Source organism: Rhinoraja longicauda, chromosome 15, assembly GCF_053455715.1.
Source record: "Rhinoraja longicauda isolate Sanriku21f chromosome 15, sRhiLon1.1, whole genome shotgun sequence".
Lineage (NCBI taxonomy): Eukaryota > Metazoa > Chordata > Chondrichthyes > Rajiformes > Arhynchobatidae > Rhinoraja > Rhinoraja longicauda.
In genome coordinates, this window is record NC_135967.1 from 41,906,799 (window position 1) to 41,919,988 (window position 13,190).

Here is a 13,190-nt window from a genome sequence, read left to right on the forward strand (position 1 = left end):
AAAAATTTAAGACAATTAGTATTTCACATTACCGGCATTTTTAAGTGTTTTTCTCAAATGTAATTCTTCTCTTCATCTCTCCTTTGTTATTAAAACACCCCAATTCTTTCTTAAACTTAAAACAGCTTATACTTTGTCTCCTGTTTTGTTGAAAGGTTGTCGGAACATTGATTGTTTCTTGTGCCGATCACAAAGTGTTGGAGGAACTCAGATAGTCAGGCAGTATCTTTGGAGAACATGGGGAGGTGAAGTTTTGGGTCGGGACCTTTCTTCAGATTATAGGTAGGGAATGGAAGAAATCTGGGAGGAGCAGGATAAAGCATGGCAGGTAAGAGGTAGACACAGGCAAGTGGGGGGGGGGGGGGTGGTGTAGATGGGAAAATGATTGGAACAAAGGCTAGAGATTAAAACAGAAGACAGAAGAATTGAAGAGTTGCAAATTGTTAAACCAGAAGGCATGTAGGAGGAGGAAGAAGGGGAAAGGAGAAATAATCTCAGGTGGGGCACAGGGAAGAGGAGAGGGATGGGGGGAAGAAAGACACAAAATGCTGGAGTAACTCAGTGGGTCAGGCAGCATCTCTGAAGAAAATAGGTCACGTTTTGGGTTGAGACCCTCTCTTCGGTGTCCAATTAAAGATAGTTCTGTGGCGTGTCGAGAGAAGCCCGAAATAAAGGCAAGGAGCCGGGTATTTTGGGGGCGTTATGGTTTATTACACGGTTATCAGACGGGTCGAGTCTGCCGGAATGGCTTCGCGCCCAAAACCTTGTTCTTATATATGTAGTACCGGACCGCCCCCCTGGACTGGTCCATTCCCGTGCCGAGGGGTCGGTAGTGGTATGGCCCGACCCTTGGGAGCCGCCACAGGACCCCCCCCAGAACCGGAGGCACGAAGCACACTGGTGGTCGCACAACCAGACCGGACCGCGTACGGTAATCGGTCGACAGAGGGGCCGGCGGAGGCACAGTTGGAGGGACAGGTGGTGGGACCCGCAAAGGTGGGCGACCTCATGGCCGAGGCTGGGCAACCCGCACAGGTTGGTCAATGTCTAAGTGGGCCGGCTTCAGGCGGTCAATTGACACGGCCTCCGGCCAGCCCCCCATGTCCAAGACAAAGGTTGTCTGTCCGTGCTCCAGCACCCGGTACAGGCCCTCATACGGCCTCTGGAGTGGCGTCCGGTGGGCGTCACGGCGCAGGAACACAAAGTCGCAGTCCCGGAGGGCCGATGGCACGTAAGGGCGGAATGTCCCATGGCGGGACGTCGGCACGGGTGCGAGCTTGCCAATTCGCTCTCGGAGGCGCTGTAGGGTGGATGAGGGCGGTTCCTCTCGCCCCGGCAACGAGGGCACGAACTCCCCGGGCACCGTGAGCGGGGACCCGTATACGAGCTCCGCTGATGACGAAGCCAGGTCCTCCTTGGGCGCAGTCCGGGTGCCCAGCAAGACCCATGGTAGCTCGTCCATCCAGTCGGGGCCGGAGAGTCGCGCCTTCAGCGCTGTCTTCAGCTGCCGGTGGAACCTCTCCACCAGGCCGTTTGCCTGCGGGTGATAGGCCGTGGTGTGGTGCAGCCGCACGCCCAACAGGTGGGCCATGGCCGACCACAGCTCAGAGGTGAACTGTGGCCCCCGGTCCGATGAGATGACCACCGGCACTCCAAAGCGAGCGATCCAGTGCGCGAATGTTTCCAATGAGGTAGATATGAAGGATGTGTAGGAAGGAACTGCAGATGCTGGTTTATTCCAAAGATAGACACAAAATGCTGGAGTACCTCAGCGGGTCAGGCAGCATCTCTGGAGAAAAAGGATGTTTCGGATCAGAACCCCTCTTCAGACTGTAAGCAGAGGGGAGGTCAGGACTGCACTCTAGTTGATGAGAGGATGGTCAATTGCCCGTGCACATAATGGGAGTGCTGGAGTAAATCAGAGGGACAGGTAGCATTTCTGGAGAGAAGGAATGGGTGACGTTTTGGGTTGAGACCCTTCTTCAGACTGAGAGTCAGGGGAGAGGTGTGAAAAAACGGGAGATCAAAGGGGACGGCAATCAAGGAAAATGTAGATGGTACATTGTTAGCTGAGGGAAAGGTGACAACGAGGCGTACAATCAGGAAAATTAATCTGAAGGACAGTGAAACTAGTCAGAGAACTAGGGTGGGGATGGAGAAAGAGGAAAAGCAAGGGTTACATGAAGTTAGAGAAATCTATATATTACCGTTGAGTTGTAAGCTGCCCATGCGAATGTTCCTCCAATTTGCCTCACAGAGTGTTTCCTCACTCTGGCAATGGAGGAGGCTCAGGACAGAAAGGTCAGTATGGGAATGGGACGGGGAGTTAAAGTGTCAGCGTGGGAATGGGAGGTAAAGTGCCAGTGTGGGAATGGGGGAGTTGAATTGCAGGTGTGGGAATGGGAGGGGGAGTTAAAGTGTCAGTGTGGGAATGGGAGGGAGATTTAAAGTATCAGTACAGGAATAGGGGGTAGAAGTGTAAATATGGGAATAGGAGGGGGGTTTAAAGTGACAGCATAGGAATAGGAGAGTTAATGTGTAAATATGGGAATGGGAGGGGATTTAAAGTGTAAATATGGGAATGGGAGAGAGAGTTAAAGTGTAAATATGGGAATGGGAGAGGATTTAAAGTATAAATATGGGAGGGGGAAGGGGGGGAGTGGGAGAGCTGCTGACGTTGCAGGCCAGGGTGACCTTCCTGACATGGCGGGGCCGGGTGTGAGACGCGGGCATTGCCCCACCTCCCAGCGCGCACCGCGCGGCGCGGCAGTAACCTCCGACCCCCGGCCGGCGGCGCATGCGGGCTGGGCGCGCAGGATGGTGTGCAGCTAAGATGGCGGCAACGGTCTTCCCTGGCGACTGGCTGAGGAACTGGGAGAAAGGAGGCCGCGCCGACTTGTAAGTTGGCCGATCGGAAAGGAGGGAAAAACACCCAGCCCGGGAAAGAGGGGGGCTTGTTGAGCGCCGTTTGGTTGCAGGTCAAGGCCGGCGAGGAGCCGGAGATCGGATCAGCTCCGAGCTCAGCTTTTGTGTCTCCTCTCCTGCAGCTGGTGGTGGGAAGGTGGTGCGTCCAACCAAGCCCCGGCAAGAGGCCCGCCCCCCCCATCCCCCTCTCCCCTCCCCCTCTCCCCTCCTCCTCCCGCCCTCCCCAATTCCCCTTTCTCCCCCCTTTTCCCCTTCCCCCCATGCCCCATTTCCCCCTCCCCTTTTTCCCCCTCCCCCTTTTTCCCCCTCCCCCTTTTTCCCCCTCCCCCTTTTCCCCCTCCCCCCTTTTCCCCTCCCCCCTTTTTCCCCCTCCCCCCTTTTCCCCCTCCCCCTGTTCCCCTCCCTCCCTTTCCCCTCCCCCTTTTCCCCACCCCTTTCCCCCGCTCCCCCCATTTCCCCACTCCCCCCTTTTCCCCGCTCCCCCTTTTCCCCTCTCCCCGCCCCCTTTTATCCCCCGCCCCCTTTTCTTCCCGCCCCCTTTTTTCCCCCGCCCCCCCTTTCTACCCGCCCCCCTTTTCTCCCCGCCCCCCCCTTTTCTCCCGCCCCCCCCTTTTCCCCCTCCCATGCCCCCCCTTTCCCCCCTCCCCTGCCCCCCCTTTTCCCCCTCCCCTGCCCCCCCTTTTCCCCCTCCCCTGCCCCCCCTTTTCCCCCTCCCAGCCCCCTTTTCCAAGTCCCCGCCCCTCTTTTCCCCTCCCCGCCCCCCTTTTCCCCCTCCCCGTCCCCCTTTTCCACCTCCCGCCACCTATTTCCCCTCCTCGACCTCATTTTCCCCCTCCCGACCCCCTTTTCCTCCCTTCCCCCCCTTTTCCTCCTGCCCCCCCTTTTCCTCCTGCCCCCCCCTTTTCCTCCAGCCACCCATTTTCCTCCCGCCCCCCCTTTTCCTCCCGCCCCCCTTTTCCTCCCGCCCCCCTTTTACTCCCGCCCCCCCTTTACTCCCGCCCCTCCTTCTACTCCTCCCCCTCCCCCCTTCTCCCCCTCCCCCCTTCTCCTCCCCCTCCCCCCTTCTCCTCCCCCTCCCCCCCTCTCCTCCCCCTCCCCCCCTCCCCCCTTCTCCTCCCCCTCCCCCCTTCTCCTCTCCCTCCCCCCTTCTCCTCCCCCTCCCCCCTTCTCCTCGCCCCCTCCCCCTTCTCCTCCCCCTCCCCCTTCTCCTCCCCCTCCCCCTTCTCCTCCCCCTTCCCCCCTTCTCCTCCCCCTTCCCCCCTTCTCCTCCCCCTCCCCCCTTCTCCTCCCCCTCCCTCTTCTCCTCCCCCTCCCCCTCCCCCCCTTCTCTTCCCCCTCCCCCCTTCTCCTCCCCCTCCCCCTTCTCCCCCTTTCTCCTCTCCTCCACCCTTCTCCTTCTCCCCCCCATTTCCTCCCGCCCCCATCCCCTCACCCCCTTCCCGTTTCCCTCGCCCCCTTTCCCTCGCGCCCCCTTTCCCTCGCGCCCCCTTTCCCTCGCGCCCCCCTTTCCCTCGTGCCTCCACTTTCCCTCGCGCCCCCCCTTCCCCTCGCGCCCCCCCTTCCCCTCGCGCCCCCGCTTCCCCTCGCGCCCCCCTTCCCCTCGCGACCCCCCCTTCCCCTCGCGACCCCCCCTTCCCCTCGCGCCCCCTTCCCCTCGCGCCCCCCTTCCCCTCGCGCCCCCCTTCCCCTCGCGCCCCCACTTCCCCTCGCGCCCCCACTTCCCCTCGCGCCCCCCCTTCCCCTCGCGCCCCCCCTTCCCCTCGCGCCCCCCCTTCCCCTCGCGCCCCCCCTTCCCCTCGCGCCCCCCTTCCCCTCGCGCCCCCCTTCCCCTCGCGCCCCCCTTCCCCTCGCGCCCCCTTCCCCTCGCGCCCCCCCTTCCCCTCGCGCCCCCCCTTCCCCTCGCGCCCCCCCTTCCCCTCGCGCCCCCCCTTCCCCTCGCGCCCCCCCTTCCACCCGCGCCCCCCCTTCCACCCGCGCCCCCCCTTCCACCCGCGGCCCCCCTTCCCCTCGCGCCCCCCCTTCCCCTCGCGCCCCCCTTCCCCTCGCGCCCCCCTTCCCCTCGCGCCCCCCCTCCCCTCGCGCCCCCCCTTCCCCTCGCGCCCCCCCTTCCCCTCGCGCCCCCCTTCCCCTCGCGCCCCCCTTCCCCTCGCGCCCCCCCTTCCCCTCGCGCCCCCTTCCCCTCGCGCCCCCCCTTCCCCTCGCGCCCCCCCTTCCCCTCGCGCCCCCCCTTCCCCTGGCGCCCCCCCTTCCCCTCGCGCCCCCCCTTCCCCTCGCGCCCCCCTTCCCCTCGCGCCCCCCTTCCCCTCGCGCCCCCCTTCCCCTGGCGCCCCCCTTCCCCTGGCGCGCCCCCTTCCCCTCGCCCCCCTTCCCCTCGCCCCCCTTCTCCTCCTCCTCCCCCTCCCCCCTCCTCCTCCCCCTCCCCCCTCCTCCTCCCCCTCCCCCCTTCTCCCCCTCCCCCTCGTCCCCCCCTTCTCCTCCCCCTCCCCTTCTCCTCGCCCCCTTCTCCCCTCCCCCCTCCCCGCCCCCTTCTCCCCTCCCCCCTCCCCGCCCCCTTCTCCCTCCCCCTTCCCCTTCTCCCCCTCCCCCCTTCTCCTCCCCATTCCCCCCTTCTCCTCCCCCTCCCCCTTCCCCTCCCCCCTTCTCCTCCCCCTCCTCCTCCCTCCTTCTCCTCCCCCTCCCCCTTCTCCTCTCCTCCACCCTTCTCCCCCCTTCTCCTTCTCCCCTCCTTCTCCTCCTTTTCCCCCTCTTCTCATCCTTCTCCTTCTCCCCCCTTCTACTCTCCCCCTTCTACTCTCCCCCCTTCTACTCTCCCCCCTTCTACTCTCCCCCCTTCTACTCTCCCCCTTCTTCTCTCCCCTTCTTCTCTCCCCCCCTTCTTCTCTCCCCCCCTTCTTCTCTCCCCCCCTTCTTCTCTCCCCCCTTCTTCTCTCCCCCCTTCTTCTCTCCCCCCTTCTTCTCTCCCCCCCTTCTTCTCTCCCCCCCTTCTTCTCTCCCCCCCTTCTTCTCTCCCCCCCTTCTTCTCTCCCCCCTTCTTCTCCTCCCCCCCTTCTTCTCCTCCCTCTCCTCCCCCCTCTTCTTCTCCTCCCCCCTCTTCTTCTCCTCCCCCCTTCTTCTCCTCCCCCCCTTCTTCTTCTCCCCCCCCCCTTCTTCTCCCTCCTTCCGCTGCCCCTCCCCTTCCTTCTCCCCCCGCCCCCAATTAGGCCTTTGAGCCAGCACTGCCATTCATTGTGATCATGGCTGATTATGGATCACCCACAATCCGAAACCCGTGATTGCCTTCTCTCCATATCCCTTGATTCCGTCCTAACCCACGAAGTTCCTCTAGCATTTTGTGTCTATCTTCGGTGTAAACCAACATCTGCCGTTTCTTCCTTTACATATAGAATATAAATATAGGTTGGAGAAAATCCATGCATGTTCTCTTGGCAAGTTGTTAGAAAAGCTAATATATTGTTTAAATTAGTAAAACTTGATACACCGGCAATCGGCCCTCTTCCAACTTAGTTTTCCCTGCTGTTTGCAATCAAAAATGCTGATATTACCTGTAAAGTTAAATTGAGTTGAATGTGTCAATTTTGGACAATTGTACCTAAATTGGATGGGTTCAACCCAAAGTCCAAAAGGAAATAAACTGAAGTATAGAATATGTCCAGGTACGAGAAAATCCATGCATTTTCTCTTGGCTAGAAGCTAGAAAAGCTAATACATTGTAGATTAAATTAGTAAAACCAGCAATAGACCCTCTTCCAACATTGTTTTCCCTGCTGTTTACAAGCAAACAGGCTTGTATTACATGTAAAATAAAATTGGGTTGAACGTGTAAAACCTACGTGAGGTGTCACGGCCCCAGCACTGACCCTTGCGGAACGCCACTGGTCAATAGACAATAGACAATAAGTGCAGGAGTAGGCCATTCAGCCCTTCGAGCCAGCACCGCCATTCAATGCGATCATGGCTGATCACTCTTAATCAGTACCCCGTTCCTGCCTTCTCCCCATACCCCCTCACTCCGCTATCCTTAAGAGCTCTATTCAGCTCTCTCTTGAAAGCATCCAACGAACTGGCCTCCACTGCCTTCTGAGGCAGAGAATTCCATACCTTCACCACTCTCTGACTGAAAAAGTTCTTCCTCATCTCCGTTCTAAATGGCCTACCCCTTATTCTTAAACTGTGGCCCCTTGTTCTGGACTCCCCCAACATTGGGAACATGTTTCCTGCCTCTAATGTGTCCAATCCCCTAATTATCTTATATGTTTCAATAAGATCCCCCCTCATCCTTCTAAATTCCAGTGTATACAAGCCTAATTGCTCCAGCCTTTCAACATACGACAGTCCCGCCATTCCGGGAATTAACCTAGTGAACCTACGCTGCACGCCCTCAATAGCAAGAATATCCTTCCTCAAATTTGGAGACCAAAACTGCACACAGTACTCCAGGTGCGGTCTCACCAGGGCCCGGTACAACTGTAGAAGGACCTCTTTCCTCCTATACTCAACTCCTCTTGTTATGAAGGCCAACATTCCATTGGCTTTCTTCACTGCCTGCTGTACCTGCATGCTTCCTTTCAGTGACCGATGCACTAGGACACCCAGATCTCGTTGAACATCCCCTCTTCCTAACTTGACACCATTCAGATAATAATCTGCCTTTCTATTCTTACTTCCAAAGTGAATAACCTCACACTTATCTACATTAAACTGCATCTGCCATGTATCCGCCCACTCACACAACCTGTCCAAGTCACCCTGCAGCCTTATTGCATCTTCCACACAATTCACACTACCCCCCAGCTTAGTATCATCTGCAAATTTGCTAATGGTACTTTTAATCCCTTCATCTAAGTCATTAATGTATATCGTAAATAGCTGGGGTCCCAGCACCGAACCTTGCGGTACCCCACTGGTCACTGCCTGCCATTCCGAAAGGGATCCATTTATCCCCACTCTGCTTTCTGTCTGTCAACCAATTTTCTATCCATGTCAGTACCCTACCCCCAATACCATGTGCTCTAATTTTGCCCACTAATCTCCTATGTGGGACCTTGTCGAAGGCTTTCTGAAAGTCGAGGTACACCACATCCACTGACTCTCCCCTATCAATTTTCCTAGTTACATCCTCAAAAAATTCCAGTAGATTTGTCAAGCATGATTTCCCCTTCGTAAATCCATGCTGACTCGGAATGATCCTGTTACTGCTATCCAAATGCTCAGCAATTTTGTCTTTTATAATTGACTCCAGCATCTTCCCCACCTCTGATGTCAGACTAACTGGTCTATAATTACCCGTTTTCTCTCTCCCTCCTTTCTTAAAAGGTGGGACAACATTTGCTATCCTCCAATCCACAGGAACTAATCCTGAATCTATAGAACATTGAAAAATGATCTCCAATGCTTCCACTATTTCTAGAGCCACCTCCTTAAGTACCATGGGATGCAGACCATCAGGCCCTGGGGATTTATCAGCCTTCAGTCCCATCAGTCTACCCAAAACCATTTCCTGCCTAATGTGGATTTCCTTCAGTTCCTCCATCACCCTAGGTTCTCCGGCCCCTAGAACATTTGGGAGATTGTGTGTATCTTCCTCAGTAAAGACAGATCCAAAGTAACGGTTTAACTCGTCTGCCATTTCTTTGTTCCCCATAATAAATTCCCCTGCTTCTGTCTTCAAGGGACCCACATTTGCCTTGACTATTTTTTTCCTCTTCACGTACCTAAAAAAACTTTTGCTATCCTCCTTTATATTATTGGCTAGTTTACCCTCGTACCTCATCTTTTCTCCCCGTATTGCCTTTTTAGTTAACTTTTGTTGCTCTTTAAAAGAGTCCCAATCCTCTGTCTTCCCACTTCTCTTTGCTATGTTATATTTCCTCTCCTTAATTTTTATGCTGTCCTTGACTTCCCTTGTCAGCCACAGGTGTCTCTTACTCCCCTTAGAGTCTTTCTGCCTCTTTGGGATAAATTGATCCTGCAACCTCTGCATTATTCCCAGGAATACCTGCCATTGCTGTTCTACCGTCTTCCCTGCTAGGGCCTCCTTCCAGTCAATTTTGGCCAGCTCATGCCTCTGTAATCCCCTTTGCTATACTGTAATACTGACACTTCCGATTTTCCCTTCTGCCTTTCCATTTGCAGAGTAAAACTTATCATGTGGTGATCACTGCCTCCTAATGGCTCTTTTACCTCTAGTCCCCTTATCAGATCAGGATCATTATACAACACTAAATCCAGAATTGCTTTCTCCCTGGTAGGCTCCAGTACAAGCTGTTCTAAGAATCCATCTCGAAGGCACTCTACAAACTCTCTTTCCTGGGGTCCATTTCCAACCTGATTTTCCCAGTCTACCTGCATGTTGAAATCTCCCATAACCACCGTAGCATTACATTTGTGACGCCAATTTTATCTCCTGATTCAACTTGCACCCTATGTCGAGGCTACTGTTTGGGGGCCTATAGATAACTCCCATTAGGGTCTTTTTACCCTTACAATTCCTCATTTCTATCCATACTGATTCAACATCTCCTGATTCTATGTCACTGGCAGCCAACCAGAAAAAGCCCCTTTATTACTGCTCTTTTCCTTCTGACAGCCAGCCAACGTGCTATCCATCTTCCCTCTGATACCATGGGCTTTCATCTTCTTTAGCAGCCTTATGTGCGGCACCTCATCGAAGCCCTTCTGAACATCTAGGTAAACCGTATCCACAGATCCTACTATTTATTTCCTCGAAAAGAATTTCAACAGGTTCGTCAGGCAAGATTTCTTTTTCACAAAACCTTGCTAAATCCGGCCTATTTTACCACGTGCTTCTAAGTACTCAAGTCTCATCCTTCAGAAGGGACTCTAAAATCTTATCAACCAATGAGGTCAGGCTAACCGGCGTGCAGTTTCCACTCTTCTGCTTCGCTCCTTTCTTGAACAGCGGAGTAATATTTGCAATTTTCCAATCGTCTGGAACCACTCCTGAATCTATTGATTCTTGAAAGGTCTAAAGCCTCCACAATCTCTAAAGCCACCTCTTTCAGAACCTTGTGGTGCAGTCCAGGTGACCTGTCCACCTTCAGACCTTTCAGCTTCCCAAGCACCTATTTCTCAGTAATCGCCACTCCGCTGACTTCCACCCCCTGACCCCTAATTTCAGGCACGTTGCTTGTCTTTCACTGTGAAGACTGATGCAAAAATCGTATTCAATTCATCTGCCATTTTTTAATTCTCCATTATCTCTTCTCCAGCATCATTTTCCAGTGGTCCAATGTTCACTCTTCTCTCTTTCTTATTCTTTATATATCTGAAGAAACGTTTGCTATCCTCTTTTATATTATTGGCAAGCTTACTTTCATATTTCATCTTTTTTCCCTGTATTGCCAGTTTTTTTTATCCTCTGTTTGTAAAAGCTTCCCAATCCTTTAGCTTCTAGCGTAATACTTTTTAATGATGAAGAGAAAGTGGTAAGATGTTAATGTTTAGATTATTGGGAATTACTTTTAAACAAATTGTAGAAAAATATAATTTGGATTTGTCCTTTGATTAAAATGTTCTCTTCTCGCACCTAAAATACAAATTATGTATTTTGACTTGTCAAAAATGTAAATGTATTGCTTAACCTTGCTGTGGATTAATTGCTACAACCATGAAGAGAAAATTACGTCATTATTTGAAACAAAATGAATGAACAATTGGCTGAAGGGTATGAAGGGTATAAGATGAAGATCCAACCATCTGTAGACTGTAGTTATACATTAACTTTGCACCTGAATATAACAGGAATATTTCAATTAATTTGAGCCAGATTTTTTTTACTTTGTTTTGTTCTTTTTATCTCCAATATTTATGATTTTTATTAATATTGATTTGGGATTTTTTTGCTAGTTGTTTGTTGTCACCTGGCTAAACTGGGCACCTTAGTAGTGGTTGTGGAATGCTCGTAATATAATCCTCAATGTAATGATAGAATAATCGACACGGTGAGCTACAAGAACTATAAATATTTGTCTTGGTTTGTGCTGTCTGGCTTCACTTGTATAGATTCTGGATTTTGGACAGAACCTCTTGCTTAAAACACAGGCTTTGATGCTGTTAAATTCCATGCTTCCTTGACTTCTTTAAGAAAAAGTTCAGAGATTGTATCTGTGGATAACAACCAGTGAAAGTCTTTGCCAATTAGCAATGACCAATAAAGAGTTGACCACGAGATTTGCCAATATTCTCTTCATAAACATTGGCAGGGCCAATGTTCTTGAAGGGGCTGAATGTGCTTTTTTCCCCAGTTCATTTTGAAGCCCCTTACAGTGAATCGTAGCTGGCATAACTGGCGGGGTTCACTCAAAAGTTTCTGTTTTCTATAACTCACATATTCAACCCAATTCACACAAGGGTAATGCCTTTTTTAATCCTTGAGGGATTGGCAGTGAGCTAACTGTGATGGACTTCAGTGAAAATAACCTGAAGATATTCCCACTATGACATTGATGAGGTAGTCCCACATCTAGACCCAATGATGAAAGAGCAGTGAGGGGAACCTTCAATGCTGGTCCCTCAGGGAGTTAATGCTGGTTATGCCCCTGAATGTGGGTAATATTTCCAGTATTGCAGGTTTTAATTGCATATTTCCAGTATGTATGATGATGCGCCTTTGGAATGTCAAGGGTATGTGATTTGACTCTCTTGTTCAGGAAGTCAGTGTCTGGCGTTTTTGTAGCACAAATGTTGCCTGTCACTTCTTTGCCAGTGGCTGAATGTTGTGCAAGTCTTGCTTCATTTTCTGTTGACTCGCAATTAGAAATGAGCATTGTACAATCTTCAGTGAACATTTGCACTTCTGACCTTGCACTCACTGTATGCTGAAAAGAGGCCTTTAATGAAACAGCTGAAATGCCTGTGAAAGACCTGGAATGATTGATCGCCATGTACCATAACCACCTTCCTTTGTGTTAATATGTCTTCACGGCACCCATTTTCTCCTGAATGTCTGTTGACTTTAGTTTTACTGTGGCTTCATGATGTCACACTTGGTCCAAAGCTTCCGCGAGAATGCGATGAAACTGCAGTTGAGTGGTCAAGGTGAAACGTTAACTGGATCTTTGTTGGCAAGTTATTGGAGAGTAAATGCTGCTTGAAAGCGCGATTCAGCACATCTGTGTTACTTTACTTGTGGCTGAGGGGAGATCTGACGAAAACATGTAAAATTATGAGATGCATAGTTAAGGGAGACAAAACCCTATTTTTCCCTTGGGTGGAAATGTCAAATACTAGAAGGCATAGCTTTAAAGTTAGAGGGTAAATTCTAAAGGAGATAAACAGTAGTTTTCTTTAGATAGAGCGGTAGGTGCCTGGAACTTTTAGGGGTTCTGGTGGAAGCAAATATGACATTGGCATTAAAGAGACTTTAACATAGACACATGATCTGCATGGGATGGAGGGATACTGATCAAGTGCGGGCAGAGGCGATTAGTTTAATTTGGCATCATGTTCGACGCGGACATTGTGGGTGAAGGGCCTGTTCCTGTGCTGTACTGTTCTATGTTCTCTATTCCATTAACTGTCGTTGATCCTCGAAGTGTAAACTGATTAGCACAGATCTGCTGAGTAGGATTTGTTCTGTTCTTTTGGGAACAGGACATACCGAGGTAATTTCCACCTTGGCCAGAGGCATGGCTGAAGACTCCGCACAAATCTTTAGAGTTACAAATGCGTCTTTGTCTGGATCCCCAGCTATGGCTGTACAGGTGCTCTGAACTTTTTTTTTCATCATGTGCAGAATTAATTCAGTTGGTTGACAATTGGCTTCTATAATGGTTGTAGTGGGAGCTGTGAAGCATTGGGTTCTATATGGGTCAACGGGGATCATCTATATTTGGCATTTATGGCTAAATGTGGATGCAATGTGTCAGCATCTGTCATGTATGATGTAAAAATTCTCGCAATTTTCAAGTGTTACCTAATTTGAAAATTCTCTTTGAAAATCCAGACAAGTTACGGCTGTAATAATCGATTTGTTTGCCCTCAGCTGGATCCCTATAGGGCTTCTTCATACTGGGCCAGGCTCTCTAACCCAGCAGTATAAGAAAATAACTGCAGATGCTGGTACAAATCGATTTATTCACAAAATGCTGGAGTAACTCAGCAGGTCAGGCAGCATCTCGGGAGAGAAGGAATGGGTGACGTTTCGGTGAGTTACTCCAGCATTTTGTGAATAAATCTCTAACCCAGCAGGCCTACATTCACTGGATTGGATGTGGGGGCATGATCCTGATAGCCCTCTTTGTCTC

General features: G+C 51.8%; 1 protein-coding gene across 7 annotated transcripts in view; it reads left to right on the forward strand.

Moving 5' to 3' along the window:
• Positions 1-2,797: 2,797 nt before the first annotated feature.
• The window catches only part of thoc2 (THO complex 2), a 102,178-nt gene continuing 91,785 nt past the window's right edge, over positions 2,798-13,190 (forward strand). For all 7 annotated transcript variants that reach the window (XR_013548166.1, XR_013548167.1, XM_078412559.1 and 4 more), the window contains exon 1: positions 2,798-2,898. Coding sequence is in view for 5 of the 7 variants with exons in the window: in XM_078412559.1 (XP_078268685.1) it covers positions 2,798-2,898 (101 nt within the window). In the remaining 2 variants the exon portion in view is untranslated. The remainder of the gene's footprint in view (positions 2,899-13,190) is intronic.